Source organism: Protomyctophum parallelum, assembly GCF_964188405.1.
Source record: "Protomyctophum parallelum genome assembly, chromosome: 1".
Taxonomy (NCBI): Eukaryota; Metazoa; Chordata; class Actinopteri; order Myctophiformes; family Myctophidae; genus Protomyctophum; species Protomyctophum parallelum.
Window position 1 is genome coordinate 26,997,210 of NC_139697.1, and position 25,958 is coordinate 27,023,167.

Here is a 25,958-nt window from a genome sequence, read left to right on the forward strand (position 1 = left end):
CCTCTACAGCGGTGCCCGTTGGGCACTGGCCTACTTGGAACGACGAAACGTCTTTGTCCCTTTTGTTACGAACTGGTCAAGTCTAGGGGTTTTACTGCCCCGTAACATGTATGAAAGAACAACGCAGAGTATCTGCTTTAAAGGTATATTCAGTGATTTCACTCAAAAAACCTTAGGTTTCGTTTTTGGCTGTGGGACACAGCCTTTCGTCCAATCAGGATAGAGAGTCAAAAACGAAACCTAAGGTTTTTTGACCCCCAGGGGTTAACTGGGGACAGGGAGGAACTCCTTATATGGCCAGCACACTCTATAGTAGGGAGGATTATCACAACAAAACAAAAAAATTGTGATATTTGAATTAAGTGAAATCACTGAATATACCTTTAATACTCAGTTCACAAATAACTTACAAAGTGGCTTAGTGCATGATGAATGATAATGACAGAGTGGCTCTGTGAGCCCAGAATGAATGAACACTTACATGACTGAATGAAGTGGAACAGATGAACAAACAACACAACCTAACAGACAGACAAAACGGAACTACAACCAAACCTGACACGAAACACATAAGGACGGCAACACATTAGGGACATTGATTGATTGATTGAAATATTTATTAACAGTTTGTAGAATTTACAGTACATTTTAAGCACAAACTCAATACAAAGACTGTCAACTGTGAGTGGACGACCCAATTAAGCATTACACTTGTTTACAACAGGGTCCACATTGTTCAATTCATCAAAACATTTAAAGACATACAAACATTTAGAGACATACAAATAGACATTTCTATGTAGCTAAATTCATCATATGGGAAGCAAAAAAGGGAAAAGATACAATATACAGTGAGGGAAAATGGGGTGGGGGGGGTGGGGGGGATTCAGATTTGACAGAGGCCAGTTTCGAATTGCAGCCATCCGTAGGTGCCCTTTGAGAGCGGTTTTGAAGGAGTCAAGGGATTCACATGTCTTAATGACTGTTGGTAGGGCGTTCCACATTTTGGTGGCATAGGAGCGAAAATAATTTAGTCCCTTGTTTGTGCAGAATCTGGGTTGTACATGGTTTGTTGCACTCCCTCTGGTGTTGTGGGTGTGGACTTCGTTTACATTAAGGAAGTATTTAGACAGGTACATGGGTATCTTGGTGGTGTATCGAATCTTGTGGACCAGACCCATTGCAAGATGCTGTACTCTGTCGACGACCCTAAGCCATCCCAGCCTGTCAAAGTGGGCAGGGGTGAGGTGGGTTCGGGGGGTGAGGCCAAGTAGGAGCCTGACCAGTTTGTTTTGGGAGGTCTGGAGCCTTGTTTTAAGGGCCTTTGAGGTGCTGTGGTACCAAGAGGTGGATGCATAGTCAAAGAAACCTTGTACGAGGGCTCCTGTTAAGGTCTTCAAGGTGTTTTTGCTGACCAGTGAGGAGATCCTGTAAAGGAATCTTGTTCTTTGATTGACTTTTTTGATTACGTTGGTGGCCATCTTATCACCGGAAAGATTGGCCTCCAGGATGGAACCTAGGTAGGTAATTTGATCTTTTCGTGTGATAATATTGTCACCCACTCTAACCAAGAAGCCATCTGCCTTGCTGAGATTACTATTTGATCCGAAGAGGATGGATTCAGTTTTTCCCAGGTGTAAGGATAGTTTGTTATCAGCGAGCCAGGTGCAGATTCTACCGAGTTCAGAGCTGAGGGTCTTTTCAACCTGCAGTTTGTTCCTGTCCGAGACCAGCAGTGCTGAGTCATCTGCGAACAGGAACAAGTTGCAGTCACAAGCTGAAGTCATGTCATTAACATATATTAGGAACAGTAAAGGCCCTAGTATGCTTCCTTGTGGGACGCCACAGCTCACTGGGAGGGGAGGGGACAGTGTTCCGTTCACCTCCACCATCTGTTCTCTCCCCTCCAGGTAGGATTGCATCCAGCTCACTGATGTGCTATCAAAACCAATAGCTTTAAGCTTGTTAACCAGTATGGAGTGGTTCACGGTGTCAAAAGCCTTTTGGAGGTCCAGCATGACCATGCCGCAGTATTTTCCAGCGTCCACCTCGTGTTTGATGTGGTCGCTCAAATAGAGGAGGCATGTGTCAGTGGAGTGGGATGTTCTGAAACCAGATTGGAACTCGTACAGCAATTTATTAGTGGCAAGATACTTTTCAACCTGTTCATAGACTATTTTTTCCATCACTTTCGAGATGGAGCTTAGAATAGAAATAGGGCGGTAGTTGCCGGGTTCTAATTTACTCCCTTTTTTGTACAAGGGGGTTACTTTGGCCAGTTTAAAATCTTGGGGGACCTGTCCCTGTTTGATGGAGAGGTTAACTATGTGGGTGATGACTGGAGCTATGGAAAAGGCTGAGTCTCTGAGAAATTTGGAGGGGATATTGTCATGGCCAGTGGCCTTGTGGGGTTGGAGGGCACTCAGTTTTTTAAGTACCTCCTCGGTTGTTACCATTGCCATTTTGAAATCATCTTTACAAACACCAAGGTTTTTGTAGAAGGCTTTGATGTGCTCTACACCAAAACGCCCAGAGTGGGAGGGCAGTTTGCTAACCAGCTTTGTTGCAATGTTTGTAAAGAAGATGTTCAGGTGGTTGGCTACATCAAGCTTGTCAGTGATGAGGGTGTTATTCGATTTGATGTTTATGTTAGTAAACCTGGTTTTTAGTTTCTGACCACAGCCTAGTTGGTTGTTTAGTAACTTCCAGAGTTCCCGAGGATTGTTTTTGATTTCCTCGGCACAACGACACGACGCATGACGCATGACAACGACACAACGCTTATCACCTGCAGGGGACAGAAGCAACAACCAGTACCAGGCAACATAATAGTCACTCCTCCTATAACCTAGTACCTGCTAAACAAGCCTAACAAATATATATAGATATGATAGCATCAGCACTATATATATATTAATCACCACTAATCAAACATAATCATAAACAGCCAACGGCTGTTACACCCTTTTATGCCCATGTATGGAGTTCTTTGTCAGGCATGCCCAAATATGGAGTCTATGCGTCATAATGATGTCGGAACAGGCCAGCTCCTTGGCAGGGGCCCTGTCCAGAGCTCGGGCAGAGGCCTTTTTGGTTCGGTTCTGGACACCGTGGGTCCGATCGACTCGACACCGGCCACTGCACCCCCTGCGGGTGTGCGGAACGCGTGTGTCGAATTTGATGGATGCATTTATAGATGGATGGATTATTATTTTCCAACCATTTCACTGGTACTATACTGTGTTCCAATGTTAAGGAAATGTTTATACTGTTTTAAATGGACTAATAATTTGGCTGTGTGCAATTAAAGCGATGTTAGTTTGTAGATTCTTTTTGCAAGCAACACCGTTTAATCAGGGAATATTATCAAAATAATGTCAAATCTGGGAACGAATTTCGTATCAAGATCCAAAAATAAAAGAGCTGTCTCGGCGTTATTGTCAGGGAGGTGTCTCTGTATCGTCTGTATAGTCAATCATATATGATACAGAAGCAGACTGTCAGTCTGCTTCTAGCAAAAAATTTAACTAATTCAGTGCAGTAACAATAGCGTTTTCTCTCAGTCAGTTGATTCTTCATATCCATATGAGTGTAACGGCCGGGGTGACATGTTTATTTTTCAAACACAGTTCTTTTATGAGGCGATCTAAAATCCCCCCCCATTCCCTATGGGGATTACAATGCAAATAAAAAGTACACGAACCCGTGGATTTGTGCCCTCTACCGATATCGACGTCAGACTTGGGTGCTCTCTATGTGTTCAGCGGTGCAGCTTGGGTGACTCGGCAGGTAGAAAGGTGGAGCCAGTTTTAATGGGATGGTGATTTATAGGACAGGAAGCGTGAGATCTCACTGTAATGGGATGGCCGAAAGTGCTGTGTGTGTGTGTGTGTGTGTGTGTGTGTGTGTGTGTGTGTGTGTGTGTGTGTGTGTGTGTGTGTGTGTGTGTGTGTGTGCGTGTGTGCGTGTGTGTGTGTGCGTGTGCGCGTGTGTGAGAGGGTTGCTGTCAGTTACAACAGGATAAAACGGCAGTGGTGCAAGGCTCAGACTCTGGTGGAGAGAGAGAGAGACAGAGACAGAGACAGAGAGACACAGAGGGAGAGAGAGAGAGAGAGAGAGGATGGATTAACAGAAGGAGAGTGATGCCCCTCATCACGGGAGGCAAACAAAATCTGGATGTTTGAGAGTGATTGAGTGAGAGAGAGAGAGAGAGAGAGAGAGAGAGACAGAGAGACAGAGAAAGAGATGAAGAGGATTTAGTGTTTCTCCGCCTGCAGCTCTTTAGCTGTGATCCATGACACATGACACGCATGATTGTCTGTGTGGGTTTGACCATGTCATGATTGTTTAGGTAGACATACACATACAGTAGCATGGTTGTTGGACTGCACTGTACTGTACAGACACGTGCATATACTGTACATCATCTTTTACTGTATATTTATACATATTATTGACATATGTGTGTTAACATAATTGACAACACTTCACATGGGTCTACTGTGCAATACATGGAAATACAGGAATCACATTAGAAAGACATGAAACTAAAATGTGTCTCGTTGCTACATTTAATTCTCGCCTAGACGTCCATTCCTTCCTTTTATTGATATGATGCGTAGCGTATGTTATTGTATATCTATCTCTCTGTGTTTAATGATGGTTGTCTAATTGTGCCGAGCAGGGAGAAAACTGTAGCAGAGCCGAACGCCAAGATAAACTATTATATGCACACTTCTCTGACTGAAATCATATTAAAGCATTTAAGCCACCCATCTCCTCTGTCTTCTTCGATCCTGCTGTAATTAACCCATTTTGGACTGATGGCGATAAAAAAAAAGGATTCTAAATCCTAATAGTTTTCTGAAAAACCCATGTTTCATAGCTTGTAGATCTGCTATTTTTCAACAGCTAAAGTATAACATAATGCTTAAAACACCAGAAGGGGTTCCCGCCGACGTGGTATTAACATGAACCTGTCTTGACAGCTCGCATACTGGCCTCAGCAGCAGATTAGCAGCACATTAGACATTCGCCAAGTCCCGTCGCAGGCGTGATCGTGGTGGTTTGACGTCTGTCATAACTCGCAGTGATTAGTCAGAGAGAACGGCAAGCTGGTGGTCATGATGACAGGCGGGCAGGAACAGAGGATGCAGAACGGAGATACTTTCTGGCACTTTTTGGTCTTGGTAAATATTGGGAAATGGAGTATTGGGGGAGTATTTGCATTTACAGCTTCAACCAGCTGATGGCTGGCTGCTCTGCTCTGCTCAGGTGGCTTTGATGAGGCGTATATCTAGTTTGCGTCCGAGCCAGAGTAATCTAGTAAGAGAGTGGCGACACTAGCGTTGACTCCCATTGTAACAATGGAATGTGGAAGTGCTCATTCTATCTCAATGGGTTAGTTCCAGCCATAGGAGTAATGTTTGGAACTATAGCCTATAGGCACCCGCTTTGCGGCGAGATCAAAGCGTTTCGCTACTTTCCTACTCTACACTCTGGTCCGAGCATAGACATGGTATTGGTAACGCCCCGTCTGCCTCTGATTGGCCTACCGACACGGCCCGTCTCGACTGTCCTCCGAGATGCCGTGGTGGGAAATAATACAAGAGAAGCTAAAAACGGCCAATGCCGTCATCACAAATTGATGATGTCAGCACATTTGGTGGGCATGGCCGTTTTAAGTCCAATGAGCATCATGAAAACCTCCTAGTTTGACACATCACATGCTAGATAAAGCATAATGACATTTTTAATATTTTGCCTTCTATAGAGCGCCTTCTATAGAGAAAGAAGAAAAGAAAGTCAGGAGACAACACTATTTGTTTTGTTTTTCGTCTTATTTGATCGGCCCAAAACATTGTGTTCATTGTCATGATTTGTCACGATCCGAGTTGGCTTTGTCCGCGGCGTAACCGTCTTTAAATAAATTAAATAAGAAGTGCCGATGGGAGAATGCATTGGGTTTTCATTTCCTGGGCCACTCGTTTTTCTGAAAGGGGGAGGGACTGCGGCGCTCTATAGGTTGTTAATGGTATGGTCACATATTATGCCACTTATGAAAATCTCTCAACATATGCAAGTTGGTTGGTGTACTCAACATGTCCGGGTTAACTTTTTGGCTACTAGGCTATCAGGTGAATTCAAGTGATTTTATGCAAATGGTCAGAGTTCACCTATAGCTGAAATCTCGAGTCAATCACCAAGGTTCAATCACTTGCATGTAAAAACAAACATTGATTTGAATAATTAGTTACAGGCAATTTGAGGCATTATTTTATTACAGAGATAAAAATAGGGTGCATTTTTTATCCCAAAACGCAGTTTATAGTTAGGGACGCAATAAAACAATGACCTCTGCATCCAGGGGATGCACTACTGTACTCAGCATGTACAGTAAAAATAATCCATGTCAAAAAAAAATCGCGAAAAGAAATCGTGATAGTTTAATTTGCTAGCTTTCATTATAATAATAATTTCTTCTTCTGTTTTCTACATGAATATAACCACATTATAACCATATAACATGAAATGGGAGTTAAATGCTGCAATATGACTCCAAAGTTGTTGAAGTGGGACTCACAAAATGTCCCTGGGACTCATCTAAAAGACCATCCCTGCATCCCGGGACTCATTACATTGAAAAGCTATTTACATCACTGGGCATCATTCAGTACATTGGGTGTCATACTGTAGGTGTCTTATACACTAGGTGTCTCACCGTGTCTGGCACACTCAATGTACTTTTGCAGGCTTGAGACACTTTGGATTTATTATAACTAACTGTAGTGATCTGCTTGACTTGTGTCTGACGCCCTGGTCCTCTGAGGAATAGACACTGAATGGATTCATGCTAAATGATGATGGCAATGATAGAGTGACTGCATTAGGGTGGCGAACAGTAGTGGAGTGTGTCGGTAGGCTGAGAACTCTGACTGGGCAGACCTCAGGTCTGCTTTCCTTATACAGGAGGAAAGCATCATGTTATACTTTAGCTATTGAATAATAGCAGACCGACAAGCTCATTGCGCGGCACTGGGTGCCGCACTATATGCTTGTAGATCTGCTATTTTTCAATAGCTAAAGTATAACATAATCCTTAAAACACAAATAGGGGTTCCTGCCCGGCCCAAAATGGGTTAAAGTTTCCTCTGAGCAAACCTCTTAATTTCCTGCCAAGACTGACATGGCAGCTTTGTGTCAAATGTTCCCTATTATATGAAGGAGTTGTCGATGAGTAGCGTTGATGGCCAGGCCAGATATGGAGCAGGAGAAGCTCAACCCTGGAGCATTGTTTTGTTCCGTTCCCTTGGCTCTCTTCCCGGGCAGTAATGATGAGGGAAAGAGTGCCTCCTCTGAATGAAGCAGATTAACCTGTCACCTTCATTAGTAGACAGGTATAAAGAGTGCATCCTCTGAATGAAGCAGATTAACCTGTCACCTTCATTAGTAGACAGGTATAAAGAGTGCATCCTCTGAATGAAGCAGATTAACCTGTCACCTTCATTAGTAGACAGGTATACAGGGGAACAGGGCGAAAAGGGATTCGTATTCTTCTTTCCGAATTCCACCCTCCTCAAGGACTCAGTCAGATGTACCTTTAGTGCATTTTGCTGGGACCAGAGTACATGGTGTGTATATGTATGACTAGCTCTCAATGATGACGTAAGAAATATGGTCATTTGTGTAATCTGGTCCCAGCAAACCAGGCACAAATCTGCTGTTTTATTTGCATACGCATCAAGTGGCGGGTTGGCTGGCACGGTTTTTGGCGCAAAGTAACCACAGTATACCGCTAATCAACTTACAACTACATACTCTATATAGTATATGTATATGTATACGTATGTCTTACGTCATAATTTAGAGCTAGTCATACGTATACTATATACATAATCAGTAAAATAAAATAGCAAATTGTGCCTGATTTGCTGGGACCAGAGTACATGGTGTGTATATGTATGACTAGCTCTCAATGATGACGTAAGAAATATGGTCATTTGTGTAATCTGGTCCCAGCAAACCAGGCACAAATCTGCTGTTTTATTTGCATACGCATCAAGTGGCGGGTTGGCTGGCACGGTTTTTGGCGCAAAGTAACCACAGTATACCGCTAATCAACTTACAACTACATACTCTATATAGTATATGTATATGTATACGTATGTCTTACGTCATAATTTAGAGCTAGTCATACGTATACTATATACATAATCAGTAAAATAAAATAGCAAATTGTGCCTGATTTGCTGGGACCAGAGTACATGGTGTGTATATGTATGACTAGCTCTCAATGATGACGTAAGAAATATGGTCATTTGTGTAATCTGGTCCCAGCAAACCAGGCACAAATCTGCTGTTTTATTTGCATACGCATCAAGTGGCGGGTTGGCTGGCACGGTTTTTGGCGCAAAGTAACCACAGTATACCGCTAATCAACTTACAACTACATACTCTATATAGTATATGTATATGTATACGTATGTCTTACGTCACCTTCATGTCAAGATTAGGCTTTAAACAATTAAATACAAATCCAACTACAGATTACGGAAGTATTTTAGATCATGTATATTTTAACAAATGTGAAAGTATTTTTACAGAAATTGAAGTTAGACACACCTATTACTCTGATCATGATTTAGTATTAATATCACTATATTCCAAGATGAAATACATTTAAAACAATTGACAATTTAGAATAAATAATAGAATAATTATACTGTATAACATATTTTAATTCAGTTTATATACTTTTTTTTTCATCACATATCAATGATTTATTTTTCTTTAAAAAACTAAAAAGGGATCCAGAATATATCTACATCGATAAAACTGTATTTCTTATATAGATAGAAACTTGAACCATACTTAATAATACTAGGTGTTTATATGCATAAAGTAGGTAGGTAGCAAATAATTAGATATTTCAAACGTTCCTTCACAGAGATACTGAGATTTGACAGTTTACAGCGGTCGAAAGTACTTGCGCGCTCTGCTTGCGCACTAGTTGGCCATTTATGGCCTACTAGTGTGCAACAAGCAAGTATGCACTCGACAGAGTGCAGTTCTAGTTCATATATGTATTTAAGGACTTTGTCGTCTATTATTTAATGGCTGTCTGAACTGCTGAATATTAATTTGCACTTTTGGTACAAGTTGGCTGTGTGTCTGCACAGTATAGAGGAAGGTGTCTCACCTATAGGGACCTATATCTGACTCCAGCAGACAACGCTATGATGAAAGCTTGAACGGCGCCGAAACGCGTTGGTTGCTGCTGCTCTGCGGTATACCATGTCAATATTTAGATAGATTAAGAGTGCCTTAAACGTGAGTTCCGTGAGTGCTGGTTTTCTCTTTTTAGAGAGACTTCTGTCAAAGACATACGACATAACAAAATCCACAATGAGACAAATGATTCCTTTTGATCCTCCCGTGAAAGGAGTGTTCTGTGACTCTCTGCAGTCCTCATGTTGAACACCAGTGTTCTGTGTAGGGATGGGCGGCATCGTTACGGTTTTTACCAGTTTTTTTAAGGTTTTTGCTTATGGATTCCTCCTTTCGTGGAGGAATCAGCAGGGGACTCAGCTAGATGAGGGGTGGAGTCACAGAAGTTCTGTGACTCCATCACTCATATATGAAAGGAGTATTCTGTGACTCTCTCCTCGCAGTCCTCATTGTGAAAGGAATGTTGCGTGACTTTCTCCTCTCTCAACCAGTGTTGACTTATACTGGATCTCTTGTCCCTAGTCCCTTCCTAACATTTTAGTCTAGTTTTTATTTGTTGACGAAATTGTCAGCATATTTAGTCTTAGTTTTAGCCACCTTTAGACATTTAGTCACTATAGCTTAGTTTTTATTTACTTTCCATTTAGTTTTCGTCTGTGGAAAAAAGGTAGTCGACGAACATTTTTCGTCTTGGTTTTAGTCAACGAAAACAACACTGCACTCATTATGAGGAGAACATGGCCTTGTGTATTGTACTGTATACTTTATCATACGACTGCGTCGTGGACTGAAAATAGCCGATCTACAGACTCACAATGCATGGCATCTGCAATTCATTGTGAGGTTATAGATCGGCTATTTTATTAGGCAATAGAGCCAAGCAACGAAACCTCCAGTACAATGAGACGGGCAGTATCGCCACAGCAACACGTAGCCAAACAGCATCGGAGAACAAGAGAGGGATTATTAAACCTTTGCCTCCTTACTTCACGCACGCACGCACGCACGCACGCACGCACGCACGCACGCACGCACGCACATCTACGCAGCTGTGATAGGGCCTGCTGTGTTATTGCCTTCGATAAACGCTTATCGTTTTGTCTCAGGTCCTAATACAGCGTTTTCTTACCGGCACCTCTTGCGTGCGGCAGCAGTTGTCCTGCACCACGGTGCGCTGAGCGAGCACCTTGTCAGCCCCCCCCCCCCCCCCCCCCTCTTACCCCCCCTGACACCATCTGCACCTACTGGAGCTACTGGGCAACATCAGCGGTTTTAATTACCCGCTGACGTGTTACTGTGTTTTGGGGGTCTGTCTCCCCACTGTGGATACAATCATTAGGAAGGTCTCCTGCCGTCTGTCTCCTTCCTGCTCCGGATGTGTGTGTGTGTGTGTGTGTGCGTGTGTGTGTGTGTGTGTGTGTGTGTGTGTGTGTGTGTGTGTGTGTGTGTGTGTGTGTGTGTGCGTGTGCGTGTGTGCGTGTGTGAGATTGCTCGTGTTGGCATGGCATTTCACGAACAATTAGCACCCCCCTCCTGCTTCTTTTTTTTTTTTTTTAAACATATGTTTATTGATTTTCTTACATTTTCGTACAAAGAAGTATTTTCAGAACAATTTACATATATTTTCCCCCCCACATCCCCATGGCAGCACAAATACAAACAAAAACTTATCACAAAATGATTTGACAATAAATACAGAACAAAAATAATAATGACAAAACTAAAAATAAAACGAAAATCCCCCTCCTGCTTCTAGTAAACATTCTGTAAGAGAGAAAGAACATTGCAGTGAAATCCACAGTGACAATTTAATGCGAGTCAGGGTCTAAAATATGTCCCCAAATGTACCCGTGGCGTCAAGAGTCAATTTGGGTCAGTTTTAACGAGGCGCAGCAGGGTCTGGCGGATGAGAGGGAGGGATGTGTCCAGTTTTGCCCATTATGCCGTATAGTGTAATGACCGTTTTAAATCAACAACATGATGCAATCTCAGGTAAACCACTTAACCCAAAAAAAAACACACTCTCTCTCTCCCTCTTCTTTTAATTTATTATTCCCTGTAGCTGTTGCCATGACGACAGGGGAGGCGGAGAACCAGCCGAAGAAGAAGAAGGCGTGTGAGTGTCAGCAGGAGCCAGAGCAGGGCCTGCAGGAGGACCCCCCCGCCGGGCCCTCGGACCCCCAGCAGCCGGCCGCCCCGGAGCCCCGGAGCCCCGGGGAGCCCCCGCCACCGCCGGAGGAGGAAGAGCAGGTGGCCCTCAAGCCGCGCACGCGCACCTCGGCGGGACGCGGCCTCTCGCGCCTCTTCTCGTCCTTCCTGAAGAGGCGCTCGCAGTACGAGGGGGAGGCGGGCGGCGGCGAAAAGGGGGGGGAGAGGGGGGCGGACGACGGCGCCGAGCCCAAGGCCCCCATCGCCGACCCTGAGGTCGCCGAGGAGCTGAGGATCGAGGGAGACGTCGCGCTCGATCAGCACTCGGTCAGCAGCGTTGAGGCACAGGTGACGCCACTCTCCACACTGAGTGATAATTAGTGGCAACCCTTTAGATTCCAAGCCACTGATCACACATTTATAAATTACAAGTGGTGTCAAAAGTACTCAATTGTTAAAAAAAAGTAAAAGTACGGAATGGAAAATGTACTTAAAGTACTAAAAGTAAAAGTATTCATATTGCAGAATGTTCAATTTCACAAGTTCAAAATGTGTAGAATTTTTAGAGCTTTTAGATTGGCTATTTTCAAATGGCCGAAATGTATAGGGTTGAAGTGGTTAATGTATGTAATCAAAATTAAAATCACCAAAATAACTAGTAACTAAAGTTTTCAAATAATGCAGATAATTAAAAGTACAAATTTTGGCTCCGAGATGTAGTGGAGTAGAAGTAAAAGTATTGGAAATTGAACATACTGAGGTAAAATACAAATACCTCAGAATGGTACTTAAGTACAGTACTTAAGTAAAAGTACTTAGTTATTTTACTTCACTGTAAATTACTGACTAGAAATTCAAAACATAATACACAATACAATACTCTCAGTGTCCAGAGGGGATGGATGACTAGGAGACAGATTTCTGATTTTTGGGGTTTTACCTAGTGCCTTTAGGATATTGCCATGTCCATTGATACCTTCAAATTAAGAGACTAGTTAACATTATACAGCCTAATTACACACAGCCATGACACTGTAAAACTCTCTCCTCTCCTTCCCATGGGAGTCATTCTCTCTCTCACTCTCGTCTCTCTCAGTATTCCTGAGGCCATTGTTGGATAAAGGGACTCATTTATTGTAGTCAGACTGTGCCAGCTAGCTTGTCCCCAGAGTCCTGAGGTAGTAAGCTAAAGTAAGGTTTGTCTGTGGCTGTCTGGCTTGCCTGGCTGGTTCCTTTCCTTACCGTTATTTACGGAACTTGCTCCACCCGTCAGGAACTGTGTTTTATCTGCTTCTTGCTGTGCTCAAGCTCTTAATTATTCATCAACGTTGTCTTGTTTAGCTTGCCAGAGCTGTACAGCAGTTTACTGTGTATTTCCATATAGTAGCCCTTACTCAAATAGCCGCCCACTACCCAATAACAGCCCCGAGTTCTGACACCATTTTGCTTAAGTAATTCCGGTCATTTTGTGGGGGGGGGGGGGGGGGGGGACACAAAAACGTAAATAGGTCAAATGACGCTAGATTTGTGAATTAATTAACTTTTAATGCGTGGTCCCCTGTGCCCCCCCTCCCCACAAACTGACCGGAACTACTTAAAGGGACACTTCACCCTTTTTGCAAAAAAATATATGTTAATGACGTTTAGAAGCTTTAGATCACTTTCCTGGGGGTATTTATGTGTGTAATATGTGGTTTTAGATATTTTAGATTGTAGCAGTGAGCCTGTTGTCTCTGATGTCATGGACACTGGTCTCACTACCTTCCTGGACTACAATTCCCATAATTCTTTGGTGCACTGCTCCTCCTTGTGGATAGGGGGAGAGCTGTCTTACTGAGACAACATGTAGTCCAGGAAGGAAGTGAGCCCAGTGTCCATGACATCAGAGACAACAGGCTCACTGCTACAATCTAAAATATCTAAAACCACATATTACACACATAAATACCCCCAGGAAAGTGTTCTAAAGCTTCTAAACGTCATTAACATATATCTTTTTGCAAAAAGGGTGAAGTGTCCCTTTAATATTTCACCAAAACCCGAGCAGAACTCCCACCACGGGACTCGGGCAATCAATTAATACAGTTGCAACCACTATATTAATGGCAAGTATTGCATAGGCTACAGCTTAAGTTAAAAAATTCTGAACTATCCCTTTAAGTCAAAGGACAAAAGACTTTCCTGAATTATAGGCCTATGTTTACCATACCTTAATATCATTTTGCACTAAAACATGTGCGACAGGAACTGTAACCAAATAATGTCCCAGTGCAAAAATAAATAAAATTCTAAGTAAATGCCTTGTTCCTTTTAAACGCCCGGGGTCCAAATCGATTTAGCATTTTTGTATATTAAACGCCCGGGCTATTTGGAAAAATACGGTACCTGAATACCAATTTTTGGCCGAGAACTTGACTACTCTTACATTGTAGTATTTGTGGTACCACTTTTTTCTTTGTAAATAAATGTTCCATTCTGGCATATGAATAGGAATGGAATTTGTCAGTGTGTGTGAAGGCTTATTCTTCTGATACTGGTCCCAAAACAAAACACATAGCCTACAGTAGAAGCACCAGGACCAATGCAGCATCTTTTATTTTTTAAATGTTGTTGTTGTTGTGTCTCCTCCAGCCAGTCCAGGTAGACCAGAAAGAAGACATTGACGCTGAGAACGCTGAGGGTGAGAAGGAGAAGGAGGAGGACAAGGAGAACGGAGCGACAGAGAAAGAGAAAGAAGAGGAGGAGGAGTCCAAAGCGGAGGGAGAGGCAGACGAAGGAGAGGAGAAGACTGCAGAGGAGGACGAGGGCAAACCTCCCAAAGCCCCTCGGAGACCCAAGATCATGCAGATCAAAGTGACGCTGCTGGACGACGCTGTCCACGAGTGTGAGCTGGACGTAAGAGACAACGCAATGATTCCCAACAGCATTCCCATCACTGTTGTTTTCCTCAACTAATACTATGACGAAAAATGTTCGTCGACTACCTTTTTTTCACTGACAAAAACTACATAAAAACTAAATAAAAACTAAGCCATGATGACTAAAACTATTCAGGAGAATTGAAGGAGAGGATGGGAATGAAACGTGATGGTGGAGTTGGTCTGCCGGGACAACGCTCCACACGTCCCAAACTCTTCTCCCTTCTGGCTCCAAAACTGTGGAATGCACTTCCCATTGCAGTCAGAACTGCAGCATCACTCCCAATCTTCCGCCGTAGCCTGAAAACCCACCTTTTCAGACTCCATCATGGCCCTTAGCACTTACCCTAAACCCTTAGATAGCATTTCTGTTGGATTATATAGCATTTGATACAGACTTATAGCATGTTATGTAGACAGCACTGTAATTGTATTGTATGTAGTCATAGCACGCCATAGTACACATATATAGCATAGTAGTAAAGATGTATAGTTTATATGTATAGTGTATGTATAGTTTCACTATATAAATATTCCACTGTTACTTTCTTAGCTTACGCATGTTTCATGATAAATGCTTTTTATGTGATGTATTCCCATGCTTTGTTCTTGCTTAAATGTAAGTCGCTCTGGATTAAGAGCGTCTGCTAAATGCCTAAATTGTAAATTGTAATTGTAAATTGTCTGTTTTCTGTAGCAGAATATACTATAGTTGATGTGAATATGGTGGAGAGGCAGGGAAAATCTTACAGCAAAATTATCCCATAACACATTCACACTTTACCACAACAGTTTGTCCCATTCCTAAACGTTGTAATGTTTGAAATGCACCTACACTGTTCTCTGTGTGCACTGTGCCTTAGTGTGGAAGGAAGTATAGAAGTAAAGTATAAAGATATTTATACCCGCCAGCTAGCTCTGGTCCATAGCTCTAATGCCGTCCTATTTAGAGTTGTCCTATGTTACTGTCCTATGTTACCGTCGACTTACGGGGCTCGCATAAATGCAGACCAGCCTCTCGTCTGTAGCGAAAATAAAAATAATGTTTTACCTACTCACCAATACAAAGACGGGTTGTGTAATTAGAAAGCCTACTTTCCTTAGTGGACACACTTTTCCCGAGATTCCTTGCGAAGCATAGCTGGAGGTGCGTGCGTCACAAAGCGGATGTTGGGGTCTGACAAGTCCCGTAAAAGAGGCGCTGTGATTGGCCAGTAGTCACTTGAGTGGCAGCGTGGCGTAGTGTGCCTTCCACACTTCCGGCCCAGAGTATAAATTGTTTCCGCCCTCCCGTCGACACACATGGCTCCAACGAACTGCAGCGGCCAATGAGGCACCTATTTCTTTTTTCATATCTATGGGCCCAACTCTATATCTGGACCTGCTCTCCATTATGACAGTACATTTTGACATTACAGTACACAGTATGTCCAACATGCCCCGATTTGACGGTCGTCAAACCTACTGAAGACTGAGATGATCTGCTATTTTCACTAGGATCCATTATGGTTTATTTACCGCTTCAATTCAAATCACTTCAGCTAACTGTGATTGGTTTAGTGGTGGCAACAAACCTCACGAATAGTAGCTGAATGTATTTCTCCTGCAATGGACGCCATCTGCATACCAGGATATAGATTTTTAGGGATTGGATAAAACCCCCGCATTGACTCGCTATAGCATCCACTAATAGACATTAGACAATGCTTTTTTGTTTGGACTCGACAGCTGTGTGATAATGGGCCCATGGGGGGTAACACTGAAACTGTGATGAGCCCACAGGGACACTCCTCTGTTATCACCAGCTGCTAATTAATGCTCTGCACATTAAGGCCTCACTTATTAAATTCTTCTGTATCTTTGTGTGTGTTGTGCGTGCATGCGTTCGTTCGTGCGTGCGTGTATGTTTGTGTGTGTGCGTGTGTGTGTGTGTGTGTGTGTGTGTTATAGAAACATGCTAAAGGCCAGGATCTGTTCACGAAGGTCTGTGACCAGCTCAACATATTGGAGAGAGACTACTATGGTCTGGCCATCTGGGAGACGCCTACCATGAAGGTATCTAATCACACTGTCTGCTCACTACGCCAGTGGAAGATCTAGAGATATGATCTTACAGAGATTAGTATTAATTAGTTTGTTACATTGTTCATCACTCTGACACACATTGTATCCATGTACGTTACCACGGCGCTGAGCATGCATGTGTTATGGTACCACTAAGGCACACGTTGAAGACACAATCTGTACATTTTATGTCCATTATCTCCTTCCTTAAAATTACATGTATTCATTGAAATAAGTCCCAGATGTTGGCTTTAAATATGTCACAAAAACTATATTATGTCCATTCTTCAGGAGATGTCTCTCAACACCAGTCAATGTGTGAAACTGCATGCTCAGGGTTGCATGTTCTCCATGAAAACCAATAGTATATACTGTACATGCATCACCACCAAGGTTATGGTTTATCTACTGTACATGCATCACCACCACGGTTATCTTTTTTTTTTTTTTTTTTTTTAGTTAGTTTCATAGGTAGTTTTAGTTCAGTTAGTTTTATTTAAAATTTGCCAGTTTTTTATTAATTTAGATAAAGCTAATAGTTTTAGTTAGTTTTTAGTAGTTTTAGTTTTTTCTTCCCTTTTCAATCATGCACCTTACAAAATGAGTCAAGTGCAGGATTGAAAAGAACCAGAGTAAGTATTGTGTAATAAATACTCAAGAAAAGATAGTATTTGTTTAAAAATATATATTAATTTACAGATTAAGCTTATAAATAAATGTTGCTATTTTGTCTATCAATTCAGTTCTAGTTAGTTTTGTAAACACACAATACACTTTCTGTATCTTTTTTTAATTATTTTTTTTATTATAGTTTTTATTTATTACAGTTAACGAAAGTGTTTTTTCAAAATTAGTTTTCGTTATACACTAACCTTGATCACCACCCAAATAGGTTTTTACTCTCAATGTCATTCATGTATTTCCAATTGTGTTCATCAGGTCTGGGTAGACCTGACCAAAGAGCTTCGCAGACAGATGCAAGGTAAGACAAACGAGGAACCGTAATGCTTATTGAAAACAGCTGGGGTTCATTAAGCTACAGTATACAGTATGTGCATTACTCAGGCTAAATCCACAAGATTGTATTTTACAATTATTTTTAACACGTCTGCACGCTCTTTCTTTAGGCCCCAACTATGAGTTCACATTTAATGTGAAATTCTACCCACCGGATCCAGCTCAGCTTTCTGAGGACATCACCAGGTACAGTACATGTACAGTACATGGAATATGACTCCCTGTAGAATGTCCTAGTAGTGGTACAGTAGATAGAGTAAACAGATAGATGTACTATTTTTTGCCTTTTCCAGTTTGTGATTTCAGGAAATTTGTCTGATAGGCCTATTACGTTACTTACTTATTTTTCTCATTTCACTACTGTATGTAGATAACATATGCATAGGGGTATATGACTCTAAATTGTGTATATAAATCATTGACAAACTGTATATGGGTTAATTTATTTATTCATTCATTATTGAAGATAATGCCAGTAAGTTTTTTGTTATGAGCATTGTTTTGTAGTTTCTGAAAAGTGATGGGGGTGGGATGGAGATTTCTTTAAAACACCAAAAGGGGTTCCCCCTCCCAGAGGTTAACACAGGATTAATACTGTAGAATTCCAAAGAGTGGGCCATCCATCTTCTGCACCGTACGGTGCAACTGTCTTTTAGAGTATGACCCACATTCTTAGCACCGCCGTTCTGTGTCGCCCACGGGGCAGGTACTACCTGTGTCTGCAGCTGCGTAAGGACATCCTGGCGGGCAGTCTGCCATGCTCCTTCGTCACCCTGGCCGTCCTGGGCTCCTACGCCCTGCAGTCGGAGCTGGGCGAGTACGACGCCGAGGTCCACGCGCCCGACTACGCCAAGGACATGAAGCTGGCCCAGGGTCAGACCAAGGAGCTGGAGGACAAGATGATGGAGCTCCACCGCACATACAGGTGACTGACTGTAGTACTGTACTGAAGTACACTTTTGAGGTATTTTTTACTATACTTGAGTATTTCCAATTTCCAGTACTTTTACTTCTACTCCACTAACATCTCGGAGCCATAATTTGCGCTTTTACTTCACTGCAATTATTTGAAAACTTTAGTTACTGGTTACTTTGGCGATTTTAATTTTGCTTAGAAAACATACATTAACCACTTCAACCCTATACATTTCGGCCATTTGAAAATAGCTGATATGTTTTACATAATAGGTAGTTAAACAACTAGTCGACTAGTAAACTAGGCAACTAGTCAAATCACTAGAAGTGAAAGCCCTACTGACAACTGACATTGTCCAACCTCTGCTCCCATTTGCTCCAAAGGTCAATGAGTCCAGCACAGGCAGACTGTATGTTCCTGGAGAACGCCAAGAAACTGTCCATGTATGGAGTCGACCTCCACCAAGCCAAGGTAAACTGTCCATGTATGGAGTCGACCTCCACCAAGCCAAGGTAATTAAACCTCCATGTATGGAGTCGACCTCCACCAAGCCAAGGTAATTAAACCTCCATGTATGGAGTCGACCTCCACCAAGCCAAGGTAAACTGTCCATGTATGGAGTCGCCCTCCACCACGCCAAGGTAATTAAACCTCCATGTATGGAGTCGACCTCCACCAAGCCAAGGTAAACTGTCCATGTATGGAGTCGACCTCCACCAAGCCAAGGTAAACTGTCCATGTATGGAGTCGACCTCCACCAAGCCAAGGTAAACTGTCCATGTATGGAGTCGACCTCCACCAAGCCAAGGTAACTAAACCCATATCTAGACCTCCACCAAGCCAAGGTAACTAAACCCACATCTAGACCTCCACCAAGCCAAGGTAATTAAACCCACATCCAGCCGAGCAACTCCATGGGTTATACATTCTTTGCTTGGGTTATGATGCAGTCCATGGATTATAATTGGGCGGCTGTGGCTCAGGAGGTAGAGCAGGTCGTCCAATGATCCCTGGGTTGGTGGTTCGAATCCCGGCTCCTCCTCCTGTCCACATGTGATCCTTGGACAAGACACTGAACCCCACATTGCCTCCAATGAGTCAGTTGGTGTGAGCTCGCCACCGTCGGTGTGTGAATGTGGGAAGTGAGGTCGCTGGTGTCGACTGTTCGCCGCTTCACCTCCCAATGTATGATTGAATGAACCATTGTAAAGCGCTTTGAGCACTTGGAAAAGCACTATAAAAATGCAATTCATTATTATTATTAATTCGAGCACGGGACAGCAAACAATGTGAACAAAACTATATATAATGTACTGTATGTCCGTTTATTCCAGTACCTTGTGTGTATGTGTTAGAAACATTCCCCATTCAGTATTCTGAACCTCATACTTGGCAATAAAGTAATGCAGATTGTCTTGCTATAGGACAAAAAAAAAGCCAAAAAAGCCATTTTCGCTGCCAAGTAGACTACGCTCATATCATAATAGTATAACGCAAACTTCATTCAGAATAAATCCTGGACCCGGCGTTAATACACGTTAAGGGTAACAGCATCGTTTAGCTGATGTTACTGCAGGGAAGACCTGTGTCATATTTACAGAACATTTCTGTGTGTGCGTGCGTGTGCACGTGTGTGGTGTCAATATTATTGAAGTACCTGTCCCCCCCACAAAACACCTGCTTCATCAGTTTCCACAGTAGAAATGAGGTCAGACAGTTTTGCACCAAACTGGGCACTCAAAATAAAATAGGGATGTAGTAATCATTTTTGTAAAGAAGGGGTCTGCTGCCCCCCAGTGGATGACGGTTCACATTGCAAATCGGTAGCTCTTTTACAATTTACAATTTACAATTTAGGCATTTAGCAGACGCTCTTAATCCAGAGCGACTTACATTTAAGCAAGAACAAAGCATGGGAATACATCACATAAAAAGCATTTATCATGAAACATGCGTAAGCTAAGAAAGTAACAGTGGAATATTTATATAGTGAAACTATACATACACTATACATATAAACTATACATCTTTACTACTATGCTATATATGTGTACTATGGCGTGCTATGACTACATACAATACAATTACAGTGCTGTCTACATAACATGCTATAAGTCTGTATCAAATGCTATATAATCCAACAGAAATGCTATCTAAGGGTTTAGGGTAAGTGCTAAGGGCCATGATGGAGTCTGAAAAGGTGGGTTTTCAGGCTACGGCGGAAGATTGGGAGTGATGCTGCAGTTCTGACTGCAATGGGAAGTGCATTCCACAGTTTTGGAGCCAGAAGGGAGAAGAGTTTGGGACGTGTGGAGCGTTGTCCCGGCGTTTTCATTTCAAATGTACTCCTACCACCTGCCATGTTGGGGACCAAACAAACCAACCAAATGCATTAGTTCTATGCCAATCAGACTGTTTCAAACACCTGTGGCAGGCAGGCAGGCAGGCAGGCAGGCAGCAGGGCTACATTTGAAACTCACGAACAAGAGTTGAGCATGGCTGCCGCTGCACACAGATATACCGTAAAATAGAACTTAACCGCAGCATGATGATTAGGGTTAATGAACTGGTTTCCCCGTCTCCTTGTCCTCAGGATCTGGACGGGGTGGACATCATGCTAGGCGTGTGTTCCAGTGGCCTGATGGTCTACAAGGACAAGCTGAGGATCAACCGGTTCCCCTGGCCCAAAGTCCTCAAGGTCTCCTACAAGCGCAGCAGCTTCTTCATCAAGATCAGGCCTTCGGAGGTACAGCGGCATGCAGAGGGTGTTAGAGGGGCAGGGGCTGCCATCCCGTAAGAGGGCACTTTTGGACAAACATTGCCGATCTACAAGCTCACAATGTGTTGCATCGCGACACATTGTGAGCTTGTAGATCGGCTATTTTCAAAAGATTTGAAGGATTTGAAAACTTGAAATGAGACATGCTGCATAATGAGTACTTTTACTTGTAGTACTTTAAGTACATTTTGATGCCAATACTTTTGTACTTTTACCCAAGTAAAATTTTGAATTTCTGACTTTTACAATCGAGTACTCTTTTCCACCACTCCTGATCTTATTACCGTTAAAGTCCTTTTCTTTGTCCTTCGTGTAGCTGGAACAATATGAAAGTGCAATCGGCTTCAAACTACCAAACTACAAGGCATCCAAGAAGCTGTGGAAAGTGTGCGTGGAGCATCACACCTTCTTCAGGTAGGAATTAAACTCACGTCACCAGGCTTTCTATACCTCGGAGGAAAGCCTGGTCTGTGTTATGAAATTGCCGGTCGGGTGCGTACATGATGATATCGCTACGTCATGTTGTAGTCATTGTTTTGTAGTCAACTGGCAGGAAAAGAATCATCCGGAACTTCCTTTTCCCTCAAAACCTGGAAGAATAACAATAAAAGCTCTCGTAGCCAGCGGCTTTTATTGAGAAAAATCGGTTTTGAGGGAAAAGGAAGTTCCGGCAGAATGATTGACTACAAAACAATACTACAACATGACGTATCACCCGCTCCCGACCGGATCATAAACTCGAAAAGGAATGCTGCCCAGGCTAGGTAGGAATAGACAACTCCTTCTGTGACGTCGTCTTGTGGTTCCACAACCATACAATGTTACTACAACTCTCTTCGTGCCATTGCTATGTTGTACCCTACTGGCTCACTGGACCAGAATGCCAGTGAGGAGACTCCACCGGGAGGACCAAGCGCCTACGTCCTCCTCCCTGGTTTTCCTCCCCCCAAACACAGCCAATTGTGTTTGCGTATAATACGCTCGGCAATCAAATATTATCGTTTGAAACTGTAGTATAATGACAATAATACACAAAAGGTTATACCCGTGAAATACTGTCACTAGTGTGCAGATCTACCCGTCATAGTGCTTACAGAAGTGGATGGGAAATTGTTTTTTTATATACAGGGGGATTTAGAGCAATGAAAATAGAAAGCATTACATTTGGCTGATAAAATGTACCTTTAAAACCCACTGCCTGATAACAAAAAAAGCATTGAATGATTCAGCTAAACCTTTCCTTATCTAAATAGCGCATTTAACCCATTCTGGGCGGGAACCCCTTTTGGTGTTTTAAAGCATTATGTTATACTTATACTATGTTATAGCTATTGAGCTCAAGCTTGTACTACGAGCTTGTAGATCTGCTATTTTTTCTATCGTGAAAATGCGGCACAAATCTTTGAATATTATGTTCTTTCAGAGCGAACTCAAATCTTTGCCTCTGATGGGTTCCTCTAACTTCCTGGAACAACATATTTTCAGATGGGGGTCGGCGGCCAATTACATATCATTTTGGGGTCCTTGACATGAAATATTGAGCACCACTGATTTTCAGAAAACTGTCAAGATTTTAGAAGACATTTTTTAAGAATCGGTCTAAACTGGTTAAAGAAAACAACATGTTGTTATTCGGTGCTATCTTCCTCAGCTGTATATTCTTTCTGTTTCCATGTTGTGGTGCAGGTTCACAGCATTTAAAAACTGTGTAGATTGGTGACTATAACTATAATCTACCTGATCTTGAGGCCTACAAAATCGGGAGGAAAAAAACTAGTCAACTAGTACCAGCAAGGTCGACTAGTGGATTTACTAGTCGACTAGTAAACTAGTCGACTAGTCGCTTAATGCCCTAGCACGCACGCTGCCTGCATGCATGCATGAAAAGTGCTGTGATTGCAAAGAAAAGGATGTTGTAGGCTTTGTAAAAAGATGTTTCTAAAACGGGTAGTCCCAATACTTCATTCTGATTGGCTGGTTACCGTCACGTGACTGGTGTAAATTTCACCGATAACCCACTCCTTCAATCACTTTGTATCATCCTGCAGCCTTGTAGCTGAACTGGGAAAGGGGAGTGCTTGATTGCTTTACAAACACATGCCGTGCGGGCGTCTAAGCACCGCCCGGCTCATATGACTGTGAATGTGTGGCTCCAGGCAGCCCCGTAAATACATCAAGCGCTATTCTCCCGTCACATAGGCTACTTACGGAGCAAAACAAGGAAGTGTTGTGGCTCTGGCTCGCTCGCTCTGGTGGCGCAAAGCGTAGCTACTTTTGTGAATTTAATAGTTTTATTAGGATAATATTGCTATTATGTTTGTAACCGTTTTAGAAAAGCAATAAGCCACTCGAGGCCCCAGCTTACCGGGTATTTTACACTGGCTGGGGGGTAGAAGACCCTCCGCTTCGCGTCGGGTCCACCTACGCCCCCAGGCAGTGTAAAATACCCGGTAACCTGAGACCTCTCGTGGCTTATTGCTTAAATTCATCATCTTGCACTAACATGATATGATGGGAGTAATGGATATACTGCCCTATCTCAGCTCATGGTGTTGTGTTACTTACCAGCAAAACAAAAACAGACATATACTGTAGTTTCTGTCTGTACTGTACTGTATGATTCAGCTGCCCGTGGATGATCCTTACTCTTTATGCCTGACGTCGAAATTAAAACAATGTCTTCTAAATCCTTCTATGTCAGTGGTGCTCAATATTTCATGTCAAGGACCCCCAAAAATTATATGTAATTGGCCGCCGACCCCCATCTGAAAATATGTTATTCCACGAACCTCTCAGAAGAAAAACTTTGAGTTAAAAACGTTGGCTCTGAAAGAATATATAGTCAATGATTTGCGCCACATTTTCACGATAAAAAAATAGCAGACCTAAAGCTCGTAGCGCGGCCGTGCTACGAGCCTGTAGAACTGCTATTTTTCAATAGCTAAAGTTGAACATAATGCTTTAAAACACCAAAAGGGGTTCCCGCCCAAAATGGGATAAGTATGGGACATACTGTTCAGTACTGTATGTGTACTGTACAATGTGTTCTATATAGTATGAGTCATGTGTATGTATGAGTCATCTCTGCAATGACTCATACAGTTTACAGTACACTGTATCATTATAATATCACGACATTAAACTTCACATATTTATTATTATACCTCTTAACTCAATATCTGACCCTTACGGTATAGTGTCAGCAGTCAGTGATCAAGATCAAGAAAATGATTGATTAACACATTTCATACTGTATGCAACTCCTAAACTATTCATCGGAGACACTGATTCAGTTTGAGAGGTTGTCTGACACGATTTCACTTCCCTGCGAGGTTCCTCGATGATGTAAGATTAATAGACTGTCACTGTTCCAATCCTGAGCCCCCGCCGTGGGCTGCATATGGAGGGAGCCTTCACTCAGCCCGTTTGCTAGCTGCTCTGATGTCATCCATTGACTCCCACTTATACATTTTTAAGAAGTCATATATTAAAAAAGAAAAAATTTAAACATTTAAAAAAAGTTTTTCCTCGCCTCCATTTCTGACAAGACAACATTGTGCACGTTTCGTGCACACGCCCGCGACTCACCTGACCTGGATTCTGTTTAGCCTTTTTTTATTTACGCTTGCGCAAGACTTGAGCAGACCTGTAGCAGACCTGTCGTTAGATCCAGGCAACAAGGCCTGCGTTCCTCGCTTCCCGTTTGAAAAGTACCTTTATGCGGTTGTGCTGTCGTGTAAAAATTGAAAAACGTGCGTTCCTTCTTGTTCACAGGCTGACGTCAACGGAAGTGGCCACGACTCCTAGGAAGTTCCTGGCTCTGGGTTCCAAGTTTCGCTACAGCGGTCGGACCCAGGCTCAGACTCGCCAAGCCAGCTCTATGATCGACAGACCCGCCCCCCTGTTCCAACGCTCGTCTAGCAAGAGGAACTCACGGAGCCTAGATGGAGGTATATTGCTGCGTGTGTGTGCTGTGTTGCGTTGCATATGTCGGTGAATGATTCCGATTTTTTTTTTTTTCCTTGTGTATCCCAGCCAGAAGTAAGTATGAGTTCCAGCCAATTCAGGATGACTGGTTCTATCTGCTGGATTCACGAGTGTTTCCTCCTACGATGTCACCCTCAGGTAGCGCTGCGTGCACCTTACTGTATATGATCACCTGCCTACTGTACATCCAGGGATTTGTTGATGCCCTTTGCTGACAGCTAGCCGCTGCAGGGCTGGGAGGTGCTCTGGTTTCCAGGCATGCTCTCCCTGCCTTTACAGCTTTGTCATCTGGGACAACGGGGTTACGCAATCTGTGCCCTGATCGCATCTGTGTTTCACTTCTGCTGACAACACGTGGTCAACCACTCACAGAATAAGCTGCGGTATAACCCCACACACAGAAACGGCTTGGGAAAACCAAATGTCCCCCCGCTGGCAACTAACAAATTAAGCAATCTGCCTTCTGCCAGTCTGCTTCTCAACGCTTAACCTCTGGTTATGGTCCCAGAACCCAAACAGGGATTTCTCCTTCCCTGGTACCTAGACGCTGCCTCTTGTCTGGTTCCTGATGGATGGATGGTAGGAACAGCTCTTTCCCAGCGTCTCTCATCTGGGTACCATTTCTATTTCACTTGAGCTTCCGCTGGTCTTTAATGCAGCAACAAATGGCTCATTATCATCCATGCTGTGCTTGCTGTGCTGATCGCACCACATCACTCTCTAAGAGACCCAGATATTCAGTGACGCTAAAAGCTAGATTTTTCTTTCTCCAACAGTGGCTGCTGTTTTTTTATATAATGCCCTTCTTTGCCATCACAGCTGCCCAGGGGTAACGCTGCCTTCTTGTGGAACGCTCTGTTCTCTCTCTCTCTCTCTCGCTGTACTCATATTTTAATTCATT

The 25,958-nt window shown here is 42.9% G+C and overlaps 2 protein-coding genes across 5 annotated transcripts in view; one reads left to right on the top strand and one right to left on the bottom strand.

Annotated features, from left to right (window-relative positions):
* The window catches only part of LOC310865165 (uncharacterized protein), a 468,188-nt gene that overhangs the window by 62,385 nt on the left and 379,845 nt on the right, over positions 1-25,958 (bottom strand). The gene's annotated exons all lie outside the window — the stretch shown is intronic.
* epb41a (erythrocyte membrane protein band 4.1a) overlaps positions 1-25,958 on the top strand; it is a 79,752-nt gene that overhangs the window by 22,149 nt on the left and 31,645 nt on the right. For 3 of the 4 annotated variants that reach the window (XM_083764133.1, XM_083764135.1, XM_083764136.1), the window contains exons 2-11: positions 11,291-11,724; positions 14,008-14,271; positions 16,245-16,349; positions 17,298-17,340; positions 17,486-17,561; positions 18,082-18,300; positions 18,675-18,762; positions 20,885-21,037; positions 21,387-21,484; positions 24,845-25,020. In XM_083764133.1, the coding sequence (XP_083620259.1) occupies positions 11,291-11,724; positions 14,008-14,271; positions 16,245-16,349; positions 17,298-17,340; positions 17,486-17,561; positions 18,082-18,300; positions 18,675-18,762; positions 20,885-21,037; positions 21,387-21,484; positions 24,845-25,020 (1,656 nt within the window). Of the gene's footprint in view, positions 1-11,290; positions 11,725-14,007; positions 14,272-16,244; positions 16,350-17,297; positions 17,341-17,485; positions 17,562-18,081; positions 18,301-18,674; positions 18,763-20,884; positions 21,038-21,386; positions 21,485-24,844; positions 25,021-25,105; positions 25,196-25,958 lie in introns of all 4 variants that reach the window. The other variant, XM_083764134.1, reaches the window with a different exon arrangement.